Source organism: Rhipicephalus sanguineus, chromosome 8 (assembly GCF_013339695.2).
Source record: "Rhipicephalus sanguineus isolate Rsan-2018 chromosome 8, BIME_Rsan_1.4, whole genome shotgun sequence".
Classification (NCBI taxonomy): domain Eukaryota; kingdom Metazoa; phylum Arthropoda; class Arachnida; order Ixodida; family Ixodidae; genus Rhipicephalus; species Rhipicephalus sanguineus.
The window spans coordinates 98,570,158-98,595,412 of record NC_051183.1 but is presented as its reverse complement, the minus strand read 5'-3'; the positions used below and the strand labels follow the sequence as shown (position 1 = coordinate 98,595,412).

The following is a 25,255-nucleotide window of genomic DNA, read 5'->3' as shown; positions in this document are numbered from 1 at the left end:
TAGCAACATTCCCTATTCAACGACTGCTCATCACTTCAAACCTCCATCTTCCCCTGAACATATGTCTTAGTTGAATATGATTATGGGATGCACCTCAATCATTACCGAGATCTGATTAACGACCTGGAGATATTCAAGCCGTCTAAATGTAAGTGCGTGAGTGTTTTTGCACTTTAAATACACTGAAATGCCACCACCATGGCTGGGAATCGAACACACACAGTCATGCTTAACAAAACCCCTGACTAATTATTACCGGTGGATGCATTGAAAACGAGCGAGACGTATCACTAGCCTGAGCTATTTTCATCAGCGTCTCTTTACTGTGCTTTATATAAAAGCTTATTCTCTAAACCTGCACTCTGAATTGATACTTGGTGAACAATGTCACAACAGCCTTGCAAGTAGCGCAGCCGTAGACTTCTCGTTCCGCGCAGTTAACCACAACTTTTTTGCACAGAAAAACATTCATGCACTACAATTTGTCGTCCACTATGTTTTGGCTCCAAGTGCATTCGGCATGCAGGATAAAATTTCTAGACTGCAGTGACAAAATCCAATCTAGAAAGGGAGGAGTCGTAGAATACTCAACCCGCCAAGGCAGTTGCAAAAGGCAAGCTGTAGCTAGTCACTCGAGCATTTCGTCTCATTCAAAAGTATGCTTGGGACGTGAGTTAGTGTTAGTTAAGTAACTACCTTAACAATGCGATCCTGCACCATTTCTTCATCATAGCATTCCCACAGGTCCTCAGCGGTCCCACCCTCGGGAGTTCTGTGTGAAGAGAGAAAAAAAAGCACAGCGCGTGAAGGAGTGGACTTGCGGGGAAATGTGCAAGACAACAAATTTCGCTCGAATACCAAGACAGTCAAAGTTGACAAGAACGCACCACAATCATCACACCAATACCTTTAATGCCAAGTATTCAGTGTCTAATCATACACCAACGTGTCAAGCCATTTCTCTTTTTTTTTTTTTCATTAAACTGTTGGTTGCGAGTAAGCACCTGTGTTGTCTATTTCATTGCTGTTTCCACACTATTTCTTTTTTACCCTAAAACACCCTGCACAAATGTTTTCAGACACCGGTCTTGAAAAGAAACGAGACTGTCATAGCATGGCAGCAAACCCCCTCCACAACAGAAGGCCACACCCGCTGTGCGAATGTGCCACCCAAAATAGGAGGAGTTGTGAACTTATGTGAATGGCTTTAATTCCAACTCTCCTTGCACAACCACACGCAACAACCTAAAGATGGTTAAATGGGCCGTTCCATCGATTATTAGACATTATGCTAACGGAATTAATTGTTGGGCCGTTAGTCATACATAAGTGGCTGAGGCATATTAGTGCAAGGAATAAAACAACGAACACTAGAAGGAAGATGAAGACAAGGCCCCGAATTTGAATTTATGAGCAACCACCTCTGATGTACACGTGTTAATCTATTCGTGTATGTGCATGCATGACAAAAGGATATTATATGCAGAACCCTTCCTTCCCTGCTAACAAACAGATGTGAGTAGAACTTGTCTTCGTCTTCTCTCGTGTTCGTCACTTTATTCCTTGCGCTAATAGGTATGTCTCGGCCATTTAGAGATTAAGTGCGAAGCCAACTTGTTTACATGTAACGGACCTCTCGAGTTATTGTGCAACAATGCATGATGGCAACTTTCCGACTACAAAAAGAAAAAAAGAAACCCAAGAGCTCAGAGGCCCGACAAAACGCTACAAAGCACGCAAATCGTTTGCGTGACATGCGTCGACAGACGCGACACATTCCGTCACATGCGCGGAACTCCCGCGCTTGCGGCTGACAACGGCGCGCGCGCAACAGGCGGTTGCGTGCACTCCAACCGTTTCTCCCAGCTCGCTTCGTTCCCTCCGTTTCAAAACACCGCACTCCGGTTTTTTTTTTTTTTTCCTTTTACTTTCATTCCGTTAGAGCCAGAAGCAGATCTGCGCGGGAACAGGAACGACCTACGTGCGAGAGCGCGGGCAAGAGAGAAAGGCATTGGGGAGAGGGAGACCGCAACGGCTGGATGGCTGTTTGCGGGCGCTAATGGAGAGATACTAGAGATACTAAGAGGAGGGAAGAAAAAGGAGGGGGGGGGACAAATTGATAGAGCGCGCGCGACGGCGGTTCCGCTAGACGGCGCTGGCTACGACACCGATTCAAACGCGACAGACGGGAGAGGAGGAAAAGGGTCGAGACGAGGGAGAGAGTGAAAGTGCCACCACATACGACGGATGCGTGCCGACGCAGACACCCGCGCGCGCGCGCGCGCTCGCCAACAGAAGCAAAAGCGCGGGAACTTTTATTGTTTGTATCTTGGGGGGCGCGCGCGCTCGGACGGTTAGGACGGCGCGAACGACAGCGGCGAAATAAAAAGGAATAAAAAGTGGAACGTAAGAACAACGGAATAGGCAGATGCGACGCGGGTGGAAAGGGAAAGAAGAGGGGGAGGGGAGGTCACCTGAAGATCCCGACTCCGGTTCGAGAGAGACCGTTACGCATTGTCGAGGAAAAAGGATCAGATGAAGAGAAAGGGAAAAGTTGCATTATTAGCATTGAAGGAGAGATACGGATAGGGAAGGGAAAAAAAGGTAGCGGGAAATGTCGTTGCAAAGCCTTTTGTACGAGCGGTCCCTCCTTCAGGTGATGGAGTCTTTGGGTTCCGACGACGTTTGTTGTTCTCCGGGTGACCCATTGCGTACGGTAACGGTCTGTTTGACCTCTCCCCGTTACGGGGCACCGGTGAGGTTACAGTTGTGGTCACCTTGAGGGGTTCGCAGGTCACGGGTTCGGAACCCCCTGCTTTAAAGGGAAGAAAGGTTGCGCTGGGGGCGGCTTGCGCGTCAGCTGTCTTGGGCAACGGTTTCTCGATCCGTGGGTCGCTGTTCGAATGCCAGCAGCTGCAGGCGGTCGACGAAAGGGAAAGATTGTGGAACGAGACTTTTCGACGGCGTTGATTCTATGTATATATAACAGGCAGCGTCGGCGTCGTAGCATTGCACTATTTGTAAGGAAGAGAAAGCGTGATGTCACAGCAACCTATATTCGAGCTGGCGGCACTCGATACATCGTCGAGTCTACAGGCGTGAAGGCCAAACCGAGGGAATTACGAAAAGTTAACGGAGCGCTCGTTGTGTGTTTTAAGTTGGACCTGCGTTTTGGCTTTAAAGGGGTACTCACATAGGTGTGCGCACAAGGGGGGGGGGGGGCTAATCACCTAAGAGGGGGGGGGCAAAATCTGCCCCATACATTGACTTAGTAGGGGGGGGGGGGGGCGCTGCGATGAACCTTTGCCCCCCTGATGGGGAACCCTGCGCACGCCTATGGGTACTGACATCAATTTTCGCAGGTGAGTTTACCCTACCATGCAAATCTCATGTTTGCAGAGACGGGTCTGAGCGAGTGTGAAGCTCAGGAAATGCCAAGATATTTTATTTTCACATTAAATTCGATTTCTGCATAGGGTACCTAGTGGTCTACACTACCATGCCGTCAGGTTACAGTGTCAATTCTGATGACCTCACGAGCCAGTATGGCTAGTTGTGATGACGTCAGGTACCAAAAGATTCAAAATGGCCGCTTGTGCGTCACCAACGGAGCGGAGCGGCCGTGGAAATGTCACGATAGCTTGCGCGAGCACGTAACGAGAAGCTCATACCGTATTTTGACGTCAGGATACAGCAGGAACCGAGACTAACTTTTAAAAACATACAGTAATTAGTTTTTCAGTGTGTTCTCACGCTTGGCAGTCCATTTTCTAGGCTCTTGAGGGCTTGGCCTTTCATTCGACGCAAAAGAAAATTACAAAAATAAAGCAGAATTTTCGTGTCAATACACCTTTAAGGCTGAAGATGTCGCCACACCACCTAAGCTCATAGTCAGACCGTTGTTTGCAGGCGCGTTCCGTTCCGCGCCGTCTCACCGCGGATGTGCAACTATAATATCACTTGTTTACCATTTAGGAGACCACAACGTCTATCAATCTAACTCGACGTTTTCCCACTTCCAGACTACGCTACGGCTCTTGCATTGCGAGGAAGTCAGGCTAGCGCGTCGTTATTGTACAGGACCGCCAAGGTCGGCGGTGAAGCGAAGCGGAAAAGACAGCCGCCCAGCGTAAACGAGCCTAACGGACTCGGCCATGTAGAAACGACATTTGGCGCATGGGAACACGTTATATTATACAGTATATAAAGAAGAGAGAACACGGAAACAGGTTTTCTGCGACGTCGTCTGCTCCGTTAACTGCCCCGCCCGGAAAGGTAAAAAAAGCAGAAGACAGAAGCGGAAGTCGTCTGCTACACGGCTGTCGCACTTCTGCATCTTTTTTCTTTTTTTTTTTCTTGCTGACAAGCATTAACCTAGTCTTTTCGGCCTTTCCTTTCACAGCGAATCTATCTTAATGTACCATGTACCGTCGTCGTGGTGGTAGTAGTAGTAGTAGTCAACGTTTATTAGTAGTCACGTGATCAGAGCAGCAGCAGTATCCAACCCACTACTCGGAGAATGTCACGTGATTACACTGACCGATGAGGTGTAATTCAAAAGGATGGAAGGTTGGGCACAGTTGGTACGGTAGCGTAACTGAAAATTTAGGCGCGAAAGGACGAAGAGGATAAAAGACAGGACGAGCGCCTGGCTCAACGATGAGCTGTAACCGCGCGCATTTCAAATCTGGCGACGGACTGGGACTTACGACACCACGTGACCTCGCTAGCCAATCACGTGCATTCGCCCGCTTACAGCTTCGATGTGCGACCGTTTTCACGACGTGGAACTGGCTGATTTTTTTTCTTTTTTCAACCTCCCTGCAAAAGAAGATACACCCAACGTCAAAAGTTTACGGGACGTTGGCTCCACAACAAATGCGAATTTACACTATTAATGCGTGATGTTTAGGTTGCAATGCCAACCACAGGCTGGAACACGTACTAGGAGGGTACGTTCCCAGACAAAGCGAGAAGATAGCTTTCTCGAACATTTCGCGTCCCGCTAAACTATTGCTGTTGGGTGTATACTACTACGTCATCGGCAACGACGTGCCGTGCAGACTCCAACAGTTGCGGAACGTGGCGCCTCATGCAAATCCCGTCTGCGCGCCGGCCCCGTCTCGCGCCGTCGTCTGCTATGCGTGTAAGGGACGGCAGAAGGCAAGGCGAGCGCGAGCAGACGGCCTGTAACGGACTCGGCCATGCGCAGACGAAATTTGGTGAGCTGCGAGCTTGTTCGCGGTGTCTAAAAGGAGGGGCGCCACGGAGGCGTGAAAATTCCGTCGGTGCGGCGAGACGAGACAGCTAAACTACGCATGCGCGCTTCCTACTCGCCGCCTTATGAATGCGGAGCTATGTAGCATGACCGCGAAAGCTAATGAAGCACGGAATCACGATAATAGAAGGCATATAGGTGTGCTGACAAGAGGGTCCCTGTCTGCACGCATATCTTCGTTTAGCCTGATTCCGAATAGCTCAACTTTTTGTAGTTCGAGGCACGGAATCTCAGAGAGAAAAAAAAAAAACCGACTCAACACTGTCGCCTTACAATGCGCCGATTCTGGATTTAGGGGCACAGTTAAATTGTATGCTGGCCGGGAACAAAAGCTTTTCCGATACATTTCTTTTATGGAAAATAAGATAAGAAATTATCAGGATTTTATGCGCCAAAAACCGCGATATGATTGTAAAGCACGCCGTAATGGGGAACCAGTTTAATTTTGACCGCCTGGGGATAGGCGTTTCTCGCTCCCGTCGATATGCGGTTACCGTGGCCTGGAATCGAACCTGCGACCTCTAGCTTAGCAGCGCAACGCCGAGGCACCAGGCGGGTCGCACTTTTCTTCAGGTAGCTAGCTCTGACAAGCCGTCGAGCTCTTGGCTGGCGTGAACAGCATAACACCCACTACGAAGTGATCAATCCCTGAACTTACATTTCCTGCATCGACACATTTGAAGTGTTCCAGCAATAATGCCTCTCAAAACGCGCAGACTTCGGCAGAGTAATTTTATTTTACTGATTTCGAATACTTTCAAGGCGTTATGAAAGAGTGGTCTATCATGCGTTTTCAAAAAAAAAAAAAAACAATATGCACAGTACACATATTTGCCTTGATTACGCAAATGAACTGACTGAACGAGAGGCGAGGCAACGACACACGCCGCAAGGATCCATGCATACAAAAGGTAAGCCTTGTCCATTCATTCCTCGTATGTCACAGCGGCGCGTGTCCGCACTTCCCTTCCATGGCGAGAGGAAACCAGCGACACGAAAGACTCGGCCGGAAGATCGTTTGTGTAAGACCCAGCGTTCGTTCAACGATCGGTTTTCCCCAAAAGAAGACGTACGGTACATCCTGTGGGGTGTGCACGCGATCCCTGTCGTGGGGCAACACACGCTTGTCACCCACTCCAAGGAAGTTGTTGACAATGGCAGGAGACGGACCCCGTGCCGCGCTCGCGAAGGTCACTAGCCTTCTTCTAGACTCTCGCTTCCTCCGCGGTTTGTAGTCCCCTCCTCCGGTGTCGTCACCCCGCGGTTCGGTAACGCGCCTTTCGCACAATGGCGGCACGTGCCACAACAATCCACCTGGGCGGAACAACAGGAAACCGCCAGCCGCCGCCGCCGCCGTATTCGGGGGGAGGTCACCGTACACCCAGCTGTAATGCCCAGCTGGCGACGGGCGCGCGCTCCAACGGACCACCGCGATCGTGTCGTCTGCCCTCCGGACAGCAGACGACCTCCTCAAAACGATAGCAGACGTAACAGGACAAGGACAGCAGACGACATCGAAAGGATAACAGAGGGCATGAACAGGACACACATACGACGTCAAAAGTACGGGAGACGACATGAACAGGACAACCAGACGACATCAGAACTATAGCAGCCGAAACGAATAGGACAAACAGACGACATGATAAAGTACGCGAAAAGACAAACGAAAGACGATGCTAAGAAAAAATAACAAGTACAGTACATGCCACCCGATATACATGTGAACGTGGATTACGATGTTTAATGCTCCCGCCGTTTGAACCCGCGGGCCTGCGCGGTTGCGGAGGTTAATGACACGATGGCTTAACGATAAACAGTGATGCTACCGAGGACTTCTGATTTGGAGCAATTTTTGGAGCAGCAAAATTTCCGTTTTGGAGCACTTTGGAGCAGCAAAATTTTCATCTTGGAGCACTTTGGAGCAAATAATTTTGCATGTGGGAGCACTTTGGAGCAGCGAATTTTACATCCTGCAGTGCAATACAGAAGCATATTGCATTAACATTCAAGAACCTGAGTATTATTATGGGGCTCTTATGAAGGCTAGAAATCTTTCGATTCATTGCAAATCTCATAGAAAAAATCATCTCAGGAGAATAGGCGTGCGCAGAGGGGGGGGGGGGGGCGGCCGCCCCCCCCCCCTAATCACCTAAGAGGGGGGGGGGCGCAAAATCTGCCCCGTACATTGACCCTTGCGATAGCAATTATATGGACACTCTCGGCAGATTTTTGCCCCGTCGCCGTTGCCGTAATTTTCCGTATAAAGTCCAAATTAACAACATCACCACCCTTATTCTAGCCGCGGGTAAAAGCTCGCGAGCGCTGGCGATGAACGCGGCTGAAGCGGAGATTAAACTAGCCGGCCGTCTGTCTCCGCCGCACGGAGAGCGCATGAGATAACATCTTCCCGCGTGTAACATGGCGTAGCCGCTTCACTGTGGGCCGTTAGCGACGGGCCGGCTACTGACAGCTGCGCATTTGCGGCTGCTCCGACCAGGAGATATGATTTTACTAATGAGATGACATTTTTTAAAAAGCAAGCAAAAAATTCGAATTGGAACCCTAGCGCGTGAGCTCGAAAGGGCAGGGCCTTTTAGGCGGTATTTACCGCAGAGTGATTACAAACTCGGACGTGCTGGCGGAAGGAATTACGAAAAAGCTGTTCTGGATGAAGATCCATGGATAAAGTATATCTGAGGAAAAGTGTCAACGCGTTTCACCGTTCGCGTGCTCTTCCATAAACGCGAAGCAAGGAAAATTCGATATTGTCCCATATATCTACTGCGATCGATCCCAGATTTCATTCCGCGATGTCCGGAAACAGAAGTGACTGACATTTTAGCGGCACTCATGTAGTTATTACTGAACATTGCTTTCCTTACGTGCCGTGCGACGCTTGAAATGCGCTATCAGCAGCGTTTCTGTAACAGACGACGTCCGCCGATGAATCGCCGTCGCACTTTCTCGCTACCGTAGGCCTAGACGTCACGAGCCTCTGTGGAGAGCGCGTTTTGCTGACGAGCCGACTTGCCGAACAGAAGCTGCGTCGGCATTGTGCATGGCATCGTGGCTTACTCGGAACGCACGCGCTAGCGCTAATTATTCAGCGAAATAATTCTTGGTCCATGACTGCGACTTTATTGGCAGCCTCAAGATCGAGCTGCACATGTTCTGACGCGCCGGCGGTGCGATTGCCGGTGATAGACGCCCCCAAACCAGAGACTTTGGCGCAGTTTGGCGCAAATTTCGTCGATATTATCAGGATGGCGCAGTAAATACAATTTGGCGCGCTTTGGCGTAGTTGGCGCAGGAGTGGAATCACTGGATAAAGCCTCGTAATGAGTTCACCAGATTAACGGTACGGTTTTTTTTTTTTTTAACGTGGAGAGCCGCGCAGCAAGGAAACCAATGCGAAGCATAACGGCGTTGCATATCAGACAGCCGAAATGCTTCAGCTCGTGCATGTTACTGCGTAGTGATAGTGCTTAAAATGCACTGGTAGGCAGTGGTTTGTTGATCACAGCGTATGACAGCGCACACCGGGCGAAAGCATAACACAAGCGCTTGTGTATGTCCTTTTGTTTCGTGTTCGTCCTTTCAACCGGTGTGGGCTGTCGTGCGCTATAACAGTATCAGCGGTTAAAACATGCTATCTACCAGGCAGCATCAGCCGGTATACCCACGTTGTCCATGCTGCGACAACAGACGTCGCCGACCAGACGACGGAGGTGTACAAAAGCAGACGACCCAAAACAGCAACAACTCATTCACAACGTTCTTCCTCGTGTGCCGACATTTGTGTAACGAAAAAATGGAAGAAAAGAAGGATAAAGACTGCGAGAGGGGGGGGGGGGAATTGATAAACAGGGGGATTGCCCCAAAAGCGACCGGTGGACCGCGTCGCGATGCATACACACATACAATCTCAGCTGACCGGACGCAGATGCGACCCGCGCGGTCAGCACCGGAAGAGAAGGGCCATCGCCGTCCCAATACGCATCACCTGGATCCGGGAAAAGGCAAAATCTCGCTACGGACAGCCCAATGCCGGGAGGAGACCGCCACGTTCACGCTTCACTAAAGTGCACGCAGATCAGAGGGCGCGAAAAACCGTTGACGACCGTGAATGTATACAGTGGCGCTCCATATGAGCTGCAACCACGGTGCCTATGGTTGAAGGGTCCCCAAGCCCATATACACTAACACCGTCAGACGTGAAATTGGTTTGGAAGTACGAGTAGTCGAAACAGCGCTTACGTCACTGATTGTCTTCTATGTCGGCGCCACCGTGCAGTGTTGGCGCCGCTTTGACCACGGGCTGCATGTTGCAACGAATATTGGTCGCGACTGTACGTCACTGCAAACGCCGGAGAGTACCTATTTAGCATGATCGGTCAGCGATGTCGATCGACAAAGTACACCACCCGCAGCAAAACTATCACAAGGGTTGAGCCAGCGCTCACGGCTGCATAGTTACGATTTGCGAATAGTATAATTTCTGGGGGTTTTAAAGGGCCCCTCACCAGGTTTGACAGTTTTGAGCTAACGAGCGCAATGCATACACTGGGCGTTCACGATCACGTCTGCAAAAATTTGCAACGCTACGCGCCGCGGAAATGGGTCAAATTTCAAGGTGAACGCTGCTTGCCCTTCCTCTCGCGGGCGCGCGCTTTAGAGAATGAGGGTATGACGTACATGAGAAAATGGCCCTACGTAGATGGTAGTGCTGTGACGTCGCTCCTCTACGTAGACGACTGTGCTCTGACGTCGCCAACAGTAGCGCGTGACGCTGCGATAATTATTTGACACGACATGTGTAGTTTGTATAATTTGTTGCTTGAATAGATTAATAAAACTTGAGAGAAAATAATGAGACACATAAAGGGAATGTGTGCGTCTTTTTCATTTTTCTTTCGTGAATTGCAGCGACATGCGGGGCTAATGTGCCTCCCTTTCCCATGCGTTCGTGTCCCCGCGGTTAGCGCATCGAGCAGACGCCAGCCCTGGAAACGAAAGTAATGTTCTAGCGCATTCGAGCACTCATTATGCTCGTTTATTCTACCGCGTCCAAGGAAACGTTAATGCGGCACTGGCTCATGATACCACCACTCTCGTGCCCGTACAAATGTCTCAACTTTCATGCCCGTCCCGCAGAGACAGGCACTACACCACAGAGAACGCCGACAAAACGCCCATGACCGCTACATAAAAAAGAAGGTAGCGGCCGTGCAACGCCGCTCGCGTGCTCCGGCTGGCTCGGGCACGTCATGCGCACGTGATCATGCATGCGCATGACGTGTTCATGCGTATGTGTCAAGTGAAGAGGGCAGGGAAGGGATTTGGCTTGCGAATGCTACACGGGGCGAGTGGCAAGGGTTTGAAACTCGCCTCCTCGCATCATGGTTTCGCGCCGCTACAAATTATTGTTTTTCGCAGCTCGTAATGAACCGATTTGAACAAGTCTTGCGGCATATACTGCTCTTCATTCGGCACACAACAACTTCCAGCGTACAACTAAAATTTGCTATGTGGCCTGGTGAGGGGCCCTTTAACGAGCTAAAACCACGACATGCTTATGTCGCGGGGGTCTTCGAATTAATTTCGACCACCTGGAGTTCTTTAACGTGCACTTAATTCTAAGCACACGGGTGTTTGTATTTCGCCCCATCGAAATACGGCCGCCTTCGCCGGAATCGAACCCGCGCCTTTGAGCGAAGCAGCTTGTCGCTTTACCTGCTAATACGTGGGTGTACCATCTTCCATTATCAGTGATATACACACAAAAAGTAAAAATTTCCCCCGATTTAATGTGGTGAGCAATGTTGCAATCACGTGACGGAGATCGTCCTGTACTCGTCCTTGTACGAGATATTTCTCTAGCCGGCTTTAGTGGTATATCGTTGACCATGCACCCAACCGCGAAACTGAACTTAAGCCCGGTAACTTTAGTCGCAATGCCTCGCTTGCGCGTTCCATAGCCGCAGCATACGTTGATTTCATACGTACAGCTTGAGCAAGAGTTACAACGAACCGTTGATCAAGAGGTCACGATTCCCTTAATGATAACGGAGCAGCCGGGCCGAGGAAGATACCAAAAACAACGTCATCTGTATACGGACGGGACAAGGCGAACCGTTGTAGCCGCGTGTGTATAACACGAAACCGCTTCTACAACCCACTTGCGGCCTCGGGGGATCAAATACCACGATCGTATAAAGCCGGAGTACGTAGCCGACGCGCGGGCACTAATTCCCCTCCGCAAACAGCCGTGAAACAAAAGGAGGCACCCCTCTCCGCTTTTATATCGGTCGTAAAAGAAAGCCCGGTCATTGAGTCGTTGTACTATGGTACGGAATACGACCTAGGCCTGCAAAAAGTCACGATTTGGCCACATTCTTGTGACGAGGAAATTACGAGGCCACGAGGACCTTTGGACCGTCTCCGCCATTTCGGATGCTGCAGGCCGTAAAACGTTTTACGACGTTGCTGTGAACAAAAGGCGAGCGTCTTGTGGTTCGGCCCGAAACGGTCGTGACGTGTACACAACGGGTATGACGTTTTAATTACGAGCAACACGTGTTAGACACGGCTTTATAAATGACCTTTTTCCCCCCCTCGATTGGATAATCGGTGGAAAGCAGAAGGCGCTGTTAGCACGCATGTGCAGACGTCGCACTCGTGTTTTCGATCGTCTGCTCGTGAGTCATTCTTGCCTGTCAAGTTGCTGATGCAACTTCTGTTCACGTGACGTTTTCTGCTCGAAAGCTCTTTCGTCTGCTGTGGGCTATTCGAATTACAGGTATTAATGGAAACACGGGATGCTGCTGCATTGAAGCCTTGCACACGGCACCCGCATTTAATGCAGTAGCTTGGATACGCAAGCAGTGACGCTGAAACACGACTGTTGCGTCTAAAACTGCAAAAAGAAATTACAGTGCACTGCTTGACCGACACGTGCCTCTAAACTAAAGCAACCTTAACTTCTTGCGGTTGTGTGCGCAGAAGGGCCGCCAATATTTACTTATAGAAACCGAGCGGAAACAGCGTCCACACATATAACGAAAGAAACTGTAAGACGCGCCGGAAACAAGTGCGTCTTTTGAAAAGGGCAGCTACAATAGCAAAGCATCGTGCGATAACAAAATGGGAGTTGAAATACAACAACAGACGAGCGACAAAGTACTTCCTTTTTTTTTTTTTGCGTTACCGCACGCATTGAACGCACAGGTGTTTTTCTTCGCAAAAACGCTGGAGGAAATGCGAAACCGACGGAATAACCGCCAAACCCTCGTCTCCTATTCGAGAACAAAGCTGTGCAAAACACCAGCAGACGACACACAAATGGCAGGAGGGCAGCAGACGACAACGCCGCTAGGCAAAACACAGCGCGCATGCGCGCCCAGCCGGCAGACGACACAAAAAGGCAGGAAGGCAGCAGACGACACCGCAAAACAACGGGGAAGCGGCGATGCACCTGCTGATCGTTTAGAGCGGGTACAGCAAATGGCAAAGCAGCGAGGACAGCCAAAAAAAAAAAAAACCTGTCCGTTTGTTTTCCGAACGGTCGGCAGAGAAAACTGAGCAAAGAAACAGCTGCGCATATGGAGATAAATGATGGCTCGCGCGTGCGCAAACGGGAAAAAAAGATTAGCTCTGCGAAAGAAAGCTGAGGCGCACATGCGTACGCTTGAAGACACAGCCAGCAGGTCCGTTTCTCACCATCTTTTCCTTTGTTTCTTTATAGTTTTTTTCTTCCCCACTGCGTCGTCTGCTACGTAAACCAGACGACACGAGAAAAAAGAACAAGGAAGCAGACGTACGAATGCCGTTGTTTCGCCGGACGATGGATTGGCTTTCGGCACCGACCGGCTATGTACGGAGAAAAATGCAAAGCGGCTTAGTCTATAGATGCGAGCACGCTCACGACAAGTGATGACAACGTAACACGTTGTGCGCAATATCTCAATCATCATGCGGGCTGGCCGGCGAGATTGTAAACAGACTGGATCGAAACACAATGGTTGCGGAACGGCGACTCTTCGACACGCCATTTTCCCTCTCTTTCTCTTTAGGCCTCGCGTGATTTGCGTTCGCGAGTGATGTTCTGCCCCTTCTGCCGCAGAATGGCGGAAACGCAAATGCTTCCGGCATTCGCCCCTCCTCCACCTGCGAGAAGCGACAGGTGATTGCGATGTTTTCCATCATAAGATTCAAACGGAGCAACGGACGCACTTTAGGGCAAACAACGGAAAACGTCCACGTAGCCATTAGTCCTGCGTACCACATGCTTTAACAGCAAATGCGAATTTCCGCTCACTTAATGCATGACGCCTCAAACTTAATGAAAAAATATGTAGGTCGCAAAAAATGCTGCGGGTAGAACGTTTCAATTACAGAATATGGGTATTAACTTTCGCATAACTTTAGTTTCGTATTTTTTGCGTTTTTTTTTTCTGCGCGTACAACACAGCACGTCATAGACAAAGGCGGAAACTGTAGAAGTTATTGGTGAAGACGAATTTTGAAATAACATTTTCACGCAATAAGAGGTCAGCCTTACGTAACACCGGTGTCACAGGGGCACTTCTGACCGCGACCAGGCTTTAAGATCGCGTTTTGATTGACGTCTGCGCCAAACTCCATTACCTTGGACCGTGCAGCAGCGACCATTGCTGAGACCGATCAAGAAATGCAATCAAGTGCCCGTGTGAAACCGGTATAAAGCCTCTAATGGAACTAGCGATGACAAAAACGGTACTGCGGATTATGCCGATCTTATCGGTAACATCGATATATCCGCTGGAATAAATGAAAACATTTGAGCAAATTACAGGAGATCAAAACTATTCGCCACAGCAGATCACCGACATGCTTCAACAAGTACTTTTTTATTAATATCTATTGCAAGATCGAGGTGAGAGGGTTGCAGCTTTCGTGCCTTTATCCGATCTCCGTCGGAACACTGCCGCCAAGGTCGATATCTCTCCTCTCGACGTAACAAAAACCCTCCATAGATTAAGAACGAAACGATAAAGCCACGCATGAAAGGCCGAGGAATAAAACCGGCCCATTTCCACGAGTTTCGCAATGCGGAGAGCGTGCACGGGCGGGTATCACAGCGAGCAGACGACGACGCGAAATTCCGGATGCAGACGACCCGAAAAAGCCCCCGTCGCGGGGACGACGCCCCGTGACGTCATGGGCGGGAAAATTACGGTTTCTGACATGAAGGCCGTGGATGCCCCATCGTAAAGACCAGTATGTGAGTCACGGTGCTTCCTGCTCAAGAAAAGAGCAGAACGGTCGTCGATCTAGATCGGAAGCTTTGCTGAGGACTGAACGCAAGTCTCACTAAAGCGACGCAGATTTAAGCATTAAAATGGGTGTAGTATTTAATTATTTTTGAAATGATTAAGCATTCTTTCAGAACTATTTACACTGCCTTCCCGGTAAGAGGTTCATTACTATACTTCAATGGCGGCGCCGACATTATTTCGTTCGTGCGTCCCACCTGGCATACCAGTCCTACCGCCACAACAGCAGCGGAAGGGTTTTTTTTTTTTTTTCATTTGCAATACCTTTTTACGTACTTCTTTTTTTCCTGCGTGTCCCTCTTAGGAACACCAAGTTAACGTACATTAACAACATGAAAAGCTTTGATGCATAAACGACATTGGAACGAAGCTACGCAAGGCACGCTGCATAGCACGCGACAAACTTGGGGGGCCGCGAAATTTATTTCGTCGTAGCCAAAGGGTTCTTCCTATCCTCCAGTTCTCCCCTCCCCCCCCCCCCCTCTACCACCACCTTTCCTTAATAACGTTAATACTAAATTTCACTGTCAAGTTAGCCAACCGTCGAGATGCTCGTTTTTCGTAACAGGCCCATAGCGGGCTTTCTTGGGAAGTTCTCTTCTTGGGAATTGCATGCGCTACGACTCCGACGAAAAATTAATTGATTTCTTGCATGCAGACCCCATCGGAATTGGGTCGCCGCGGATGGCAGCCGAACCCGCGCCCTCGAGCTTACAATAACCGCGCAAAATTAAGCCGTGCCAAAGTGTGCAGCTGTGTAATGTGCAATATGCCTTCGGAGTTTTCGTCCCGGTGCGTACATTAGAGAACAACCGAAGCGACTTGTTCGGCTACTTGACACATCAAAGAACGCGCCGGCACAGATAAAAGAATGTATGTGGATGGGCATGTTTCACGAGCTCCTAATCCTAAGCGCGACCTTAGTTTATGCACAGTCACCATGACAGAATGAAGAAAGGATAAGGGGGGAGGGGGTTGACGCGGCGTACACTTGAAGAGTAGCCGCCGCGTCCAGTCGGGTCGGTGACATGATAGAACACTCGCCGACATTTCGGCGACATCAAAGCCGGCGGCACGGATTTCGTTCCTTCCTTCGAAAATGCGCTTTACAAACATTCTCTAACCACTTATCGCCGCAAAAACCAGCCTTTGAAGCTCCCTTCTTGTCGGACGTGCAGCCCGGCAAATCTACAAGTGACAGCTCGAAGAACTTTTCTGCAGCTGAACACTTTTAACGACGCAGGATAAAGGGGGCCGCGTTTCAAGAATGGACAAAGCCTCCCCCCTCTTCCCCCCTTACACACACCTACACATGGTTTCTCTCCCTTTTTTCCATAGACTTTACATTTCGACGAGACAGAAGCTCTGTCAGCCAGTAGCGAAGTGCGCGCAGTCACGTACGGATGTGCTCAGCGACTGGGAGCAGCCAAGTTTTTCGTCCGTTCTCGGCGAAGCCGATTTTCGGACGTCGCCCCCGGACTAAGACCGCCGACGAAATGCCGTGGAAGAGGACGCGATTTCCTCGAGATGCCGGAGTCGAGCCCTTAACCTCGCAAGCAAGACATCGGCAATTTTTGCTCGGTGTGAGAAGACAGACGTCTGGGTGAGTGCAAGTGCCCCCTACCCTTGTCGACTCCAGATCTTCAATGGCGGTCACATTTCAAAACTAATGCGGCCGCCGTGACCGACATTGGAACCCTGTTCCTCGAGCGTAAGAGCGCAACTCCTCAGCCTGCTGCTATCACCACGGCGCGGGTCGCGCAGTTTTTAGACCAGCATCGCAAAGCCATGGATCATATGTATGCGAAGTACGTGGTGTGCTTTCACAGTGAAGAGCTCTGCGAAAACAAACATCGAAGCCTGTGTGTGCCGTGTTAGACAAAGTTCAAGCGTGTCCTAAAAGCGTTAAGTACGCGATCCTGACAGTAGCAGAGGACGCGCTGAGTTAGGCTTACCGACGCGACCGTTAGTAATGTAAATGTTTAGGGAACGTTGATTTGTGCGAAGTGTGCGGTGTGGTGTGCTTTGACGCTGAGAATCACGGCGACAGCAACAGCGTCGAAGCATATGTGTGTGAGTGTGGTGCGCGTCGGTCAAGTATCCTGTGCAGCAGACGACGCGCTGCACTAGGCCTACCGACGCGACCGTCATTTGTGTCAACGTTCATCGAACGTCGATTTGTGCAAAGTGGGTGTATGCTTTGACAGTGAAGATCTCGTTAAAAGCAACAACAACATCAAAGCATATGAGTGTGTGTGTGTGTGTGACGTGCGTAGACCAAGTTCAAGTACCCTACGAAGCCGTACGCGAGCCTGTGCAGCAGACGACGCTACCGAGCTAGGCCTAGCGACGCGACCGTTGAAACACTTGACGCAATGCAGGAGGAGGGTTTATCGGCGACGACAACGAACAGCAGGTGAGTGAAGGGCACCCCCTTTTGTTTTTAACCGAAGCGTATTGTCTCGGAACAATGGTACTCGAGGGCACTTGAGTGGGGAAACATCTGAAAGCCGTTCCATATCATCGATATGCCCACGTACGATTCCGTGATGAGCACTTTCGTATGGACGATAGCGAGAAACGAGACAATCGAGAGCTGCGAGAATCTAAGTAGTGCACGGGGGATATCATACGAGATGAGTGGGTAACGGTCGGGTAAGGCCTAGGCGCAAATTAGCGGACCAATCAGCATTTAGTAGCAGCCGCGGCGGCCCAGCGGTTGCGGTGCACGGCAACTGACCCGAAAAGACGAGGATTCGATCCCGGCCGCGGCACTTCAATGGAGGGGAAATGCTGGAGCTCCCCGTACTTAGATTTTAGGTGCACGTTAAAGAACCCCTGCAGGTGGTCGACATTAATCTAAAGCCTCCTAATACGCCGTGCATCATAATCGTATCCTGCTTTTGGCACGCAAAACCACAGCATTCGAACAGACGAGCAGAACGTACGTCCGTTGTCTTTTTTTTTTTTTTTTTGCTTTGTTTTTTGTGGCAGTGTTTGAACGTCTAGCCTTTAGAACAAAATTAACAACAATACGTTTCTTCTGCGGCTGCGTCGATTTCTTACACATGCAAAAATGACGAGGCGGCGTCTGATATTTTAGGAACACGCGCCGGGTGTCCTCAAACGGAAGACGACGACACATTAGTAGCAGCTGTGCTCTCGCCTTTGGAACAATACAAGGGTCCGTGACCGCCAGATCGTTGTAGAGATTGTACTTTATAGCATCCGCTGCAAATTTGAGCAGAGCGCGAGGAATATTAAAATGATGAAAGATTTTAGGCGGCCACTTGCGATCGAATTAGTTCGAACATTATACGCATATGAAAGGAAAATATTAAACCACCCGATAGTAGTAAACCGCTACACTGAACCTCACGTTGTGTTTAAAAGGCCTTCAGGTCAAGAAAAATCATTCGTCCTGCTTGATGTATCAAATACGGGACCAGCGCCTACGGCCTTCCGTTTAGCTCAGACGTGCGATCGACCAAAGACCCTTTTTAAAAGACCTTTATAGGTCCAGGGTTCGAAACCCGTACTGAGACTAACTGTTCAACTGCTGAGGTTGTGGGAACGATGACAGGGGTTTCGCTTTACGGTTTTGTGCTCCAGCCTCAGGTGTACTTTTATTAAATCCTTTTCATGACGCCCGCTCCACCTAACTGATTTCCGCAGCAATTATCTTATAATTGTTTTACACTTAAGATTACATGTAAGCCGACTTCGCGATAGGGGTACCGTTGTGAATAAGTCAGAGTTTACACTGCTACCATAGAAGTTGTCAGTATACATTTTTTTTATTTCGCTGCAATGAGATACGCGTGGAAAGCAACCGAACCCGCGACCTTTCATAAAGCTTAGCGGAAGGAGATCTAGTAACGCGTGGGTTCGAGTCCCTGCGGATATCGCCGAGTGGGACTGCACGAAGTAATTTGAACGACAGGATGTATAGACACTAGAGCGCCTCCCTCTGAACGCATACTGCGAATACATTTTGATAACGAAGTTATTGGGACCCTTAATTTCCAGAATTTTATTTGCCGAAACCAAGATGCTTTGAGGCGCGCCGTAGTGGATGGCTCCTGGATAATTTCGACCACCTGGAGTTCTTTAACGCGCGCCTCAATAATCCTAAGCTTACGGGGCCGCTAGAATTTCGCATCCATCGAAATGCGACCGCCGCGGTTGAGACCGAACCCGCGACATTCGATCAGCAGCCGCGCACCGTGACTACTGCACCACCAGGCGACTATTATGGGCCTTCAAGGTACTTCCTTCCTTATGCAAGCGAATTCGTTGAAAAAGGCCGCGCACAGTAATAAATCCAGCCGCATTGCCCGGAATCCTTATTTCATTTTTTTTTTCGTACCCCCGGAGATAAGGCTAATGGCAACGTGGAATTCGTGGCATGTAGAGCTGCGGAATCTCCGCTGCGCAGTTGACGGCAGCTTGGAATGCTTGCATTCCGAGACGTGAGAGCAATACGTAAGCTGCGCTCGAAGAACCACACCAATTAATGTTTGCATTCAGCGGTGCACAGAATGACAATGCTGAGTTAGCATAGAACAAACACACCGCTCGCGTTTCCCTTTTTTCATTTCGATTTTATTTGCCGTAAAAGCCCCGTTCAGACATACAGCGCAGATCACTACGGAAGCAATACACATCTTAACTCGTATTGGACGCAACGCTTTAAAAAAAAAAAAAAAAGCTTCGAATTGAAGTTGTGCGTCGAGAATTTAATCGAGAGAGACGAAGGCGAAAGGGATTTTGTTCGGCGTTCACTGAAGCTATACTAATATCGCTTACAGAAATTCAAGGTGAAATACTGGACAACGCGACCGTTGCATATTTTCGCATTTACAAGCCTCCGATTCATCTAAAATTTTATAACGCGAGGAACGAAAGATGGCGTAAGATTTAAAACAAAAGAAAACTTATTTATAACACTGCAAATAGCACCGTAACAGCCTCAGAGTTCGTCCAGTGAAGACGCTAAGAAATATAACACTAATTAGCAAAACACAGCTCCTGTAAAAAAAACAACGCATTGCAACGCAAGTAATACCGCGTGAGGTAGAGTTAAAAACATGTACAATGACACTGCTTGCATGTGTTTTACTCTGTTTTGATTGAAGGACGCATTTCTTATTTAATATCATTCACCAGCTCCCATAAGGAATAAATAAAGAACTTAAAGCAAAAATATCGGTAACAGACTACACAATTTCGGCTACTCTCTTCCGCAAACGAATTTTATTCAAATTGTTTCGGTGGTTCAACCAAACAGAGAACATCGCAGTGAGCTCACGAAGTCACGGATAAAACAGAACAGCAACACTTCTGTCACTTTCAACGAGCGCAACGCACACTTTTACCGCTAACAGCAAACAAACCGCAACCTGGTGCACTTTGACAAAGCGATATTTTCAAGAAAAACACAACAGCAGACGACACAGCCACCGTTGTTAATAGCAGACGACGCGCGCGCTACCCGTCAGATTTAACCGGACTCGGCTTAACCGACTCGCAACACTGACAGTGGCTCCTCCAAGCCGGTTTTCGCGCGCCCAGACAAGTCAATCCGGCCTCTCGTTTGGCGCGCGAAACGTGAAGAAGCAAACAAAAATGGCCGCCGTATCAAAAGGAAAAGTAAAATAAACGAAGGCAATCGGGTCGGGGGTCGCCTCGTCGTTTGTGGTGCACTGGAGCGTCTCGGGCGGCACAGTTTTTTGCTCTATTTTTTTAGCTGTTGCTGCGGCTCCCTCCTCCTCGTTTAGTCGTCCACGAAAGATGTGCGCGCGCCACGGCCTTGGCCGTTAAACGTGGCGCGCTGGCATTTCAGCAGGTGTCAGCGACAAACGAAGACGCAAACTTCTCACGTCACAACAAAACAACCCGTTGCTAACAGTAACAAAGTACGCAGGAAAGAAAGTGATTGCGCTTCCGTTGCATGTTTACGTTTGGACGGCGTCAACAGCGAAATGCGAGACGTACTTGCAACGTAGCGCGAACGTTTGCATGAACACGCGGCGTTGAAGACGGCGCCCGCTTTCTCGCGTAAACATGTAACCGTCGCTATGACAACGTAACACCAGTATGCAGAAGCAAAACTAAAGTGTTTGTGCTTTCGTTTGCAATGTTAGCGTTGGGAAAGGCGTCAGCGAAACGCGAGGCGAATGCATAAACATTGTAAACGTGTGCGACTGCGCGAAGGAGTTCATTTTCAAACGTCGTCCCGACGATCAAAAGTTGGCGTGGGATTCGCGGAGCGTCGAGTTTGAGAACTAGACAAACACGAGCCGTTGATAATACTGTCACTAAGAATAGCGAACGGTCTATGCCGAAAAAAACAAGGAGGCGGCGACAGCGTGAAAAAAAAAACAGAGCTCCTAACCCGGGGGTTCGCGCGAGCGTTTAAAAAAAAATGATGGGTCGACGGGGCTCAGAGGAGCACCCTTGCCAACAGTCGCGATATTTTTTTTTTATATCGGCTCGGAGCGTGCTTTGTAAACAAGGTGCTAGCGAGATAGCGTGGGAACCAACGCAAGTCGTTGATGACGAAAAAAGGAGCACACGCATTCAGGTAGAAGAGCATCTGCGCAATATTTGCGCACATGGTTTGGGGGGCGAAGGTGGTTGAGGGGGCGTGTAGGAGCACCCCACACCCACCTACCGGCGAAATGCATGCTTTCTCGATCACAGACGGGTGGGTAAACACGGTTCAGGTCGGGTGTAGCGGTAAATCGAGAATGCAGTAGACTACCTAATACTAACACGGTAACGACGTTTTCACGGGCGATGCATGACTCATCGGGAGATCGCAGTGACTCATCAGCGGTAGTACACTGTCAGCGGTGAACACAAACATACCTGAGCACGCTGTAGCGACTTTCTGGGTCGCTTCGGTCTCGGTTCTGGTGGCGGGGTGGTCTGCAGAGGCGAGAACGGGTTCACGTTGGCCAACGCCGCCGTCTGAACTGGCTTGACGTACTGGCTGAGTCGCTGCCGGCTGACGTGAACGGTACTGGGCGCCTCGGCATGCTGCAACAGGGTCTTGGGAGTCTGGGGAGAGCCGAAGAGTCGCAGGGCCCTGATGCGCTTGTAAGGCGGCGTCTCCTGACGAGGCACGGGCATCACCATCTGAACGGGAACCGAGGGCGACCGTTCCAGCGACCGCACGACTCCGGAGTCCGTCGAGCTGTTCAGGTCGCTGGAAGACGAAGGAGGGGACGAGTCCAGCATGCGCGAATCGGCGTCGCTTGCTTCGCGGAACAGCGTCTTCGGGGACAAGTGCATGCTCGATTGTTGGTCGTCGTCTCCGCCGCCTTCGTGCATCGGGGTCGTCGGTTGCACGACCAAGTGGTGACGCCGGGGCGCGCAGGGCGTCATGGGGCACTCTCGAACGGCCGGCATCGGCGTTAGGGGACTACAATCTCGGATCACTCAGAGAGGGGAGCCGTCGACTTCGCCGACGCGGAGCAAAATGGCTTTCGTCTCCTCCCGCCGAAAGTTGGAGATGAACACGACGCATGCGCAGGACCCAACCGCAACCTAGCCAATTGGACGACACGTTGAGCGTGACGTCTATTCCGGCGCGGCTTCGCGCCAATCGCGAAGCCTAACCGGGCGCGTCATGTCCGGTTGAGCGGACGCGCGGGGGCCGATGGGTATCTCGCGCCGGATTCAAAATTGTGCAACTGTGAGCCGGCGTAACGGCCGTTCTCGCGTGCGTGCGCCGGCGCGCGGCGCGCCCCGCTGTTGACGTTTTTCCTCGGCGCATCCCCCTTCGCTTGACGCTGTTGTTGCAAGCGCGGGCCTCTTGTGTTTCGTTCAATTCGCGACAATGAGGTCAAATAGGCGCCTCATATCCGTTTAGGCGTCAGCGCTGACGTCAAAGCCCTGCTCCTTTGCTCAGAGAAACTGTGTGGGCTGTTTCCCGCGCGGTATGTGACAACCAGTGGTTGGAAGCAAGTAAAACTGTCTTAACCGATGCTGGCGTCGTCTGCTTGTATCCGCCTTCTTCTATATCGTTTCCCGTTTTCTTGTGATCTAATTCATTTCTTTTTTATTTTTCAGGTCATCAATTTACGCGGACCAGGGAATCAAAACACCGCCGATGCGACTTCAATAAAATATTTCTGGCCGTTGTTCTTTCTTCTAATATTATTCGATAATATACGCCTTTTCTACAAATTAGTCAAGCTTTCTGCAGCGGGTTTTAAATGCGAACACGATCGTACACCTCCTCGACACCTCTACACATATCTTTCGGTTATTGCCTTTCCATATTTAGACTCGTCGTTCTGTTTATAGGTGTCGTACAGACCGTTAGTTCAGTGCTCGTCATATCAACCGATCATATGGTAATGTTTGTAAGCAAAAATGAGTTCAACGGTCACAGCGCTCGCACGATGACCAGCCGGAGCATATTTTCGTCTGCTAGCAGACGACGACCTTCGCTGACGTCACCCTTGCTCCCGGTGATCTCACCGTCGACGGGAAAGGGCGAGAGTAAATGAAAAAAACACCGCGAATAAATACGAATCTCGTCCAGACGAGACCGGATTACCCTCGCCCGTTTCGTCTGGAATGCCCAGCCGGTGACGTAAAACGCAAGGAGAAAGGTTTTCGTCGATATTTTTGGAATCACGTGGGACGAAATTCGAGGGTCGCGCGTTTTGATAATACTCTATATCGTGCGTCATCTGACTCGTCGTATCAACGCGCATGCTCAGTGCTTCAACGGTTCCTGTAGCAAAAATATAGACCCGCTCTTTTGCACGGAGTTTTCTGTAAACACGCGGTTTCGTGTGTCGAGTGAACTTTGTTTTTGACCCTCTCTTTATCTATCAGCTGATATCTACCTCTCTCGTATTTTTTTTTTGCTTGTTTTTTCTTATCCTTTTTCGTACCACCGTTTGGAATATAGTTGTAGCTAATATTGTCTGCTTCTTCCTATCATTGTTTTTTTTTTTAATTATTGAACTTTGCTCGCCAGAGTTACATTTTTCCAGGAAAACTCGGATCATAAGGTGCTCTCTTTTTTTTTCTTTTTTTTTTCTTAATCGTAGACATTGGATCCCGGAACGCTGCTCTTTATCGAAATATCAAACTAAACATGTGGGCGCTGGTTGTGAGTCCTTGAAAAGAAAAAATTCACAAAGTCTTCTGGCCCATGTCCGGTGCGAGCCTCTCGCGGAGCAACATTATGACACCTGCTGAGTCAAAAGAACACTATTTCTTGTCACGTTGAGTTTCTGTTTATTCAGAAAATATTAGAATAAAATAATTTGATCGAACTGGAATGAACCTTTCTGTTTCATATATTCTGTCTTCGGAAGGCTCCTTCTTAGGACGTTTTCATAGGGATATGTCTGCGCAGCGGTTGCAAAGCTTTGGTTTGAGTCAGGACAATTTTTTTACTAAATTTCTATACTAAATTTATTTCCGTGAATCGAAAATTTCTCATTGCTTATACAGTTCACATGGGACGAACTATTCTAAACTTCGCCAGTCTAACGAAGTGGGCGTGAGCCGTCCCTGAGGAAAAACAAAACAAAAAACCGTTAGCACTTGCTTGAATTCAACTTTCACTATTCTAAATTGTTCTGTTTACGTTGACTATTAAGCTGTCTGTTCTGATTGCGCAATTGTACAATAAATGCAGTTTCTCCTTCATACGCCTTCTTCTTTTTTTTCATCATTATGTAAAATTTGAGGATAGTATATAAAAGTTGACCAGTTCTAGACCAACCCCCCACTGTGGGTACACGCCATATTAGAGGATCATACATTAGAAGGGGTGGCGCCCGCACTTTTTTTTTTTTTTTTTTTTACTTGGGGGACACCCACAACAAGTGATCTCCTTCGCGGGGCGCAGGGAGGGGGGATATCTCATGTGCCGTGTTTTAACTATGTATGATGGAGAGGGGGGCGAGGACTTGGGAAAGTGCCCCCCTCCCCCCCCCCCCCCTGCATCATTTCCTGCTCTTCCTGATTCGGAAACCGTCGTCGGCACGGCAAGCTTTAAGAGCGTTGTTGCGCTTTTTGCGCAGAACTAGTCTCAGAGACAGACTTTATGCGATGTCGTTTGTCGTATTATTGTTATTTCTTTTTTTATATAAAATCTCTTTTCTATCATCTTTCACTTCCCCTTACCCCAGCACAGGGTAGCCAGCCGGTCTGAGAACTGGCTAACCTCCCTGTCCTTCCTTTTTTTTTTTCCTCCTCCTCCTTTTACTGATTCGAAATTGGGGCGCGTAGGATCATGCGAATCTCAAACGGACCTTGCATCGGGGTCTGAGCTTCGCCCCTGTGAAGGGACCCAGCTGTTTGTTCAATATGCCGCCTTTCGGAGATTTATTTTAGATCTGCAAGTGCGAGCACACACAGATGTTTGCTGATGGACGGGCTATCTGGGCCAACTCGAAGCGAGTGATATCCACACGTGCTTTCACTTGCCACGACCGAACGCGAGATTTCCTCATGGCACGTCGCGAGAGGCTTGTGAAACAGGTTCGGGTAAACTCGCCCAGCTTTCTGCGTTAATTGTGAAACGATCACGATGACAGAGGGGCGCGAGAAAACGGCACACAACGAAAAGAAGTACACGGGACGACGCACTACTAGCAACTGGAATATTTTTCATTCAGGAAAG

General features: G+C 49.4%; 1 protein-coding gene across 1 annotated transcript in view; it reads right to left on the bottom strand.

Annotated features, from left to right (window-relative positions):
• LOC119402242 (wee1-like protein kinase 1-A) overlaps nt 1–22,091 on the bottom strand; it is a 39,286-nt gene extending 17,195 nt beyond the window's left edge. Inside the window, exons 1-2 of the mRNA XM_049418558.1 lie at nt 21,474–22,091; nt 697–776 (exon numbers count right to left, since the gene is read on the bottom strand). Of these exons, the coding sequence (XP_049274515.1) occupies nt 697–776; nt 21,474–22,011 (618 nt within the window). The 5' untranslated portion in view covers nt 22,012–22,091. The remainder of the gene's footprint in view (nt 1–696; nt 777–21,473) is intronic.
• Between the last annotated feature and the right edge of the window lie 3,164 nt (nt 22,092–25,255).